This window comes from Pteropus vampyrus, unplaced genomic scaffold (genome assembly GCF_000151845.1).
Source record: "Pteropus vampyrus isolate Shadow unplaced genomic scaffold, Pvam_2.0 Scaffold245, whole genome shotgun sequence".
In the NCBI taxonomy this organism is placed as follows: domain Eukaryota; kingdom Metazoa; phylum Chordata; class Mammalia; order Chiroptera; family Pteropodidae; genus Pteropus; species Pteropus vampyrus.
Window position 1 is genome coordinate 820,190 of NW_011889026.1, and position 5,385 is coordinate 825,574.

A 5,385-nucleotide genomic window follows, 5' to 3' on the forward strand; every position below is an offset into this window, starting at 1 on the left:
GCGGCGAGAAGTTGTGCTTTCACAGTACGATGTGGACTCTGCGAAGTGCACTCAATATTTATCGCCAACAACATCAAGGCATGGTCGAGGCATGTGTCCTGGACATCTGTCAGAGCATGTGTCCTGGACATCTGGAGTCCCTGGCACTCCTGCCCCTGTGTGGGAGACAGAACAGCCCTGAAGCCTTGACCGTCTGCTTCTTCTCATGACTTCCTGGCCTTCTGGGCCCCGGGCTGGGACCCAGCCCTCACCAGCCTCTCTCCCACTGAGCTCCAGCTGGACGGAACTTCAACCCATTCTCAGACCACTCCCATCACTGTTTCACACAAGGCCGTGCGTGACTCCTCCAGCTCCGCCTCCCTGATCCTCTGGGGCTTCCGTTGACACCACCTCCTGCAGGAAGCCTTCCTTGATTCCCCTTTGCTCTCAGAGAGAAAGCTCTCTCTGCTCTGTGCTGCCTTTGCATTTTGTTCAGACTTCTCCTTCAGACCTCAGTTGAGTTGTTGAACAGTTAGGTGGGAACAGTGTCCTGCCTCCCCCTCGCCGTGAGCCATCTGTCACTGCACGGGAGGCTTCTGTTGGGTGGAGCTGATGAATTCTCATGATGCCCATGAGCTTCCCTGCACCTTTTTGAAAAGAGAAAAAAAAAACCTTTGCTCCACGTGACTTAGTCCCACCCTGGGGTGGCTGGGCCCTCCTGTGTGAATTCACCCCACACCCCCTACCCCTTCCTCTCCTCCCCTCCCACTTTGAGTCCTGATCCTCACAGGTGGGTTGGGAGAGCCTCGCCCAGCATAGGTTTAACACGGCCACGGCTGTGACTCGGTTGGGTAAGGAAGGTCCCTTGGTTACTGCCATTAAAACGCATGTCCTTTTTATAACGTGCCGTTGTCTCCAGTGGATAAATAGTTGTATGCTGGCCAGCGGGACACATAGAGCCTGTCGTTCACGGGATGTCACCAGCGTTTCCCTGCGTGGATGACCGTGCAGAGCCAGGAACGACGTGTGTTGGCCGATCGGGGGCCCGGGCGGCTAGAGGAGGACCTGTGTTTGCTGTGCCCTCTGGTTTGAGAAGATGCCAGGTGCTCGTGCTCGGGTACCACTGCTGCTCAGGGCCCCGGCTGTCCAGGCCAGATGCCCTGTTGGGCCTGAGGTGGCGCAGGGTGCTCTTAGCAAGAAGCCCAGTCCCACATCTGCACAGACCTTTTAGAAAAGGCGAGGGAGAGACCACGTGAGCACGTGAGGACTGTGATTTGGTCAACGTGCAGTGTGATAGAGAGATATGGCTGTCATCCAGGATGGAGCCGTCGACTCCCACGTGAGCGAGGCCCCCTGCCCTGGGGCACGGAGAGGCTCCGCCCACGGTCAGCGATGTCCACGGGCTTTGCAGTCTTGGAAGAGAGGCAGGCACAGTGATTTCGGGGACCATGTGGGCACTGTCTTCCAGGCTCCCCCGCCTTCCCGCCCCTGAGGTGCAGTCCAGCATGAATCCAGGTTCCGCTGGGAAGGGACTCACGGCTGCGATTAGAGTCCCAAATCAGTTGACCTTAGGCGATGAGATTATTCAGATCTGACCCAATCAGATAAGTCATTTCGAAGCAAAGAATTTTATCTGGCTGGTGGCGGAAGGGAGAGTCGGAGAGACGGGAAGCAGATACCGGCCCCGGTGAGATCCTGGCTACACTAGAAGTTAACCCCCTTCCTGTCCTGTCACAGGCCAGGAGTTGCTGTTTTGGTCCAGGCTGTTTGGTTGCAGGTGACGGAAATGACAGCTGAGCCGGTTCAGGCGTTAAAAGGGGGACTTTGTCGGCGCCTACGATGTGAACACTGGAGGGCGCCCTTTCCGCAGCTGCGGTTTGCCTGCTCCCTTAGGGTCTGAGTCACTGTCCTGGATCCAGCTCTCCACGAAGCCGGGATCACTGCCGCCGCCGAAGCCGAAGCCGAGCTCAGACTCCTAAAGAGAAAGGTCGGGAGAGGTGGGGCGGCCGCAGCTCACCTGGAAGGCTCTGACTGGCCCGGCCAGACCATGTCCTAGTTTGAGGGCCAGTCTTTGTGGACAGAGGAGGAGTAGAGTCCTGTGCTTGGTCCAGCGTGTGTCAGGTGCCCCAGCCCTCAACCAGTCACTACGGCCAGGGAGGTGGGGTCTTGTAGGAAGGTGGGAGCCCCTCTTTTGACTCACAAGCACACTGGGGGGGCCGGTTGTGAGTGGTGCAGTAACAGGTGTCCAGAGCCCCCTCTTCCGGTTTGAGAAGAAAACAGTCCAGCTACAACTTGAGAATCGCGTGTCTGTGGCTTCGCCAGGTCCAGACACCTGCCAGAGACGATGACGCGTGAGGACCACGCACCGGCCTCGTCAGCAGGAGGCCCGTCTCCCCCAGGCTCAGCGCCCGCTCAGGCCCTGGGCTTCCTTCCGCCGTGGCCTCGTGCGGGCGCCGTGGATTCCTGAGCCGTGGGCGGCGGCGGCGCTGTGTGCACAGCTGCCGTGGCGGCCGGGTCAGCGTTCGAGAACGAGAACACGTTGTCACTGGGACGGCCACCAGCTTCCCCTCCTCTGGGCCCCCACACCGGGGGGCCGGGCAGTCTTGGAAGAACATCAGATGGTGTCCATCCTGGGGCCTGCTTTGCTTTCTTAGCTAATCGTGATCTCTGTCCTCCCTCGCTGTCCTCCTCGTCCTCCTCCTCAAACCGAGATAAGATGTTTCCAGTTTTCTTAGGGATTCTTTTGATGAAATTCTAATTTCTGTTTGTACTTCTGTCGTAGCCTGGGGGAGCCTTCTTATGAGCACAAAGCCTTCCTTTGTGATCTCGTCCAAGACAAACTTCTGACTCTGCGCTTTAAAAAAGTTCCTACTGACTAAGATAATACTTAGAAATCAGCTTGCTGAAAACAGTTCCGGGCCGGTGCCCACGGGGAGAGGCGCTGTGTCACAGGGGAAGCTTCGCGACCCCCTCGCACAGGTCCGCACCACGCTTTCGCAAAGGGCCAGGCATTCAGCGTTTCTGGCGCCAGGAGCCGGACAGTGTCCTTCACAACTACTAGGCTCCATCACTGTAGCATGGAAGCAGCCACAGGCAGTAAATAAACGGACGGCCACGTCCGTGTTCGAACAAATATTTAAAGAACAGGGGGCGAGCCAGATTGGGGTCATAGGTCATCGTTTGCCAACTCCGGTTCTAAAGCACGTTGTGCTTTTCAGCCGTCTTAGAAAAATCATGCTTAAAAACCGCGAGACGTGTCACCGTTCCTTCCAGTCTGTGGCGTGGAAACTCAGAGTAGGGGTCAGCGCACCGACTGCGGGTTCACAGGGAGCTCTGCGGGCAGATGGCGCGCGGCGTCACCAGCCTGACGAATATCTCCTCGTGTGACGTGGCACTTCCGTGTGGGGCTCTGCGCGAAGGTGGTCTGGGTATTTTTTTCTGCACGGTTATTTACCTCAGCACGATTTCCCCAGGAGAAAATGAGAACGGCTTAACGTGTGGTGGTAGATTGTCTCCTCGGAGTCATGGGGGCGGTGGGGGGTGCCGGGCTGAGGAGGCGGCAGCCTCCCTCTGACCCCGTCACGTGGGGTGTGGGACGAGGAGCTTCTTCCCAGGCGGTCTGTTAAGTCGGGGTTCAGAGAATGTCTGTAAGGAGCCGAGGACGTGGCGGTGTGCGTGTTCCTAGGACGTTGGGAGGCAGGGGCCGTGGCTCGAAGGTGAACAGGACAGCGGGCGGAGGTGACCAGAGTGGCCGGTAGTCTCGGCCTTGGCCAAGAAGAGCAGGATGAGGTTTGTGGCGGGGCCAGCCCATGACGGGACCGCAGAGGAATGTGCCCTCCTGAGCCAGCGGACGTGGGGGCGGACGGGGCTCCGGCAGGGCCAGTGCTGGCCCGATGGCCCGCTCCTGAGGACCATGGGGATGAGCCCTCAGATCCCAGAACCGCGCTTCTACTGGGCCCGAGGTTCTGTGGGCCGGCGGGGAGGCCGGAAGCATCGTAAAGGACAGCGTCCGCACGCTGCTGCTTCTCGGGGCGCTCCACTGCACGCAGACCCCGCACCCAGCCGCCCGCGGGGGGCAGCGCCCCGGCCCACTGCCCCAGCCTCCCCCGGCACCCATGGCTGGGGCATGGCCACGCGCCTCCACACATCCCCACTGCCACTAACGTGTCAGAAATGCAGCTGGCATACACCCCCTGGGGACACGCTGAGTGACGCCAGGCGAGCTCTCGCTCCCGGGGGCCGGGAGGGGGCCGGGCAGGGGCTGCCGTGCCCGGGGAAGCGGGGCCGTGCGTGGGGGAACAGCCGCCAGCATCATTGCTCAGGTCACAGCGGCAGAGCTCAGGAGCGTGCCTTTCACGTCCTCGTGCTCCACGGCTCCGTGCCCGCCGCTGGGACTTACATTCAGGGCACACGCTGGGACCCGGCAGACTGTCCTGCTGGCGCTCTTCACGACCGGGACCGCGTGCCGTTTGGTCGACGACAGCCAGCGACAGCGCACACGAAGGCAGCCGTGGGAAGAAGCCGCGTGAGTGCGGCAGACGTCTCGGGCCTGGGGCAGCAGGCAGCGCAGAGCCGGCAGCTCGGGACCGCGTGCCGTTTGGTCGACGACAGCCAGCGACAGCGCACACGAAGGCAGCCGTGGGAAGAAGCCGCGTGAGTGCGGCAGGCGTCTCGGGCCTGGGGCAGCAGGCAACGCAGAGCCGGCAGCACCCAGCCTCGTCCCCGCGGCCGGCCGGGCAGACGGGGCGGGCTCGGTACCCCCGTGTGCGCCTGCAGAGCGCCGGGCCCTATGGGGGGTGGAGGCTGCTGCCACAGGTGCCGAGGGGTCAGCCGGCAGGGCGCGTCGAAGACCCCGAGGGCCAGGCGGCTCTGGCGCAGAGAGCCAGGCCCAGGGGTGCAGAGGGGCCTCCACCCTGCCCTCTGCCCTGCACTCGGAGCGGGGGGCGAGGGGGCTTCTCCAGACCCTTCGTTTCAAGTGCTGGAACGTGGCCTGTAATGTAACGGTCTCTGCCTTTTCAGCTTTCTGTGCGTAGGTCAGAGCCTCGCGTGCCGGGGCACTTCATAAATGTTTAGTAAGCGGCGGCAGGGGACACCGTGGGTGAGTGGTGACAGGGAGCAGGAGTTGGTCAGGCAGAGAGAAGGGCTCCCGAGGCCGGCGGAGCCCGGAGCCGAGAGGCGAGCTCAGCTCCCGGGGTGGGGAGGGCGCGTGTGGCGGGCGGGCTGGGGAGAGGGGACGCTGGGCGTGGGAGGCTGGCGAGTCTCCATCAGGGCGACGGGCGGGCGGCGGTGCCCGAGGCGGGGGAGGTAGAGATGGAGACGGCATGTGGGAGGCGAGGGTCGGCATCGGGAACTCCGCTCCGATGCCGGGGCGGGGGCAGGGGTGACGATGCTCCTGCTGGGCCCCGG

At 62.0% G+C, this 5,385-nt stretch overlaps 1 protein-coding gene across 2 annotated transcripts in view; it reads left to right on the forward strand.

Annotated features, from left to right (window-relative positions):
* Window positions 1–5,378, forward strand: part of LOC111729090 — a 17,106-nt gene extending 11,728 nt beyond the window's left edge. The window contains exons 1-3 of one of the 2 annotated variants that reach the window (XM_023520077.1): window positions 7–1,364; window positions 1,717–4,451; window positions 4,580–5,378. In XM_023520077.1, coding sequence (XP_023375845.1) covers window positions 3,764–4,451; window positions 4,580–4,980 — 1,089 coding nt within the window. In that variant the 5' untranslated portion in view covers window positions 7–1,364; window positions 1,717–3,763 and the 3' untranslated portion in view covers window positions 4,981–5,378. Of the gene's footprint in view, window positions 1–6; window positions 1,365–1,716; window positions 4,452–4,579 lie in introns of those variants that run through there. The other variant, XM_023520078.1, reaches the window with a different exon arrangement.
* Window positions 5,379–5,385: the final 7 nt, after the last annotated feature.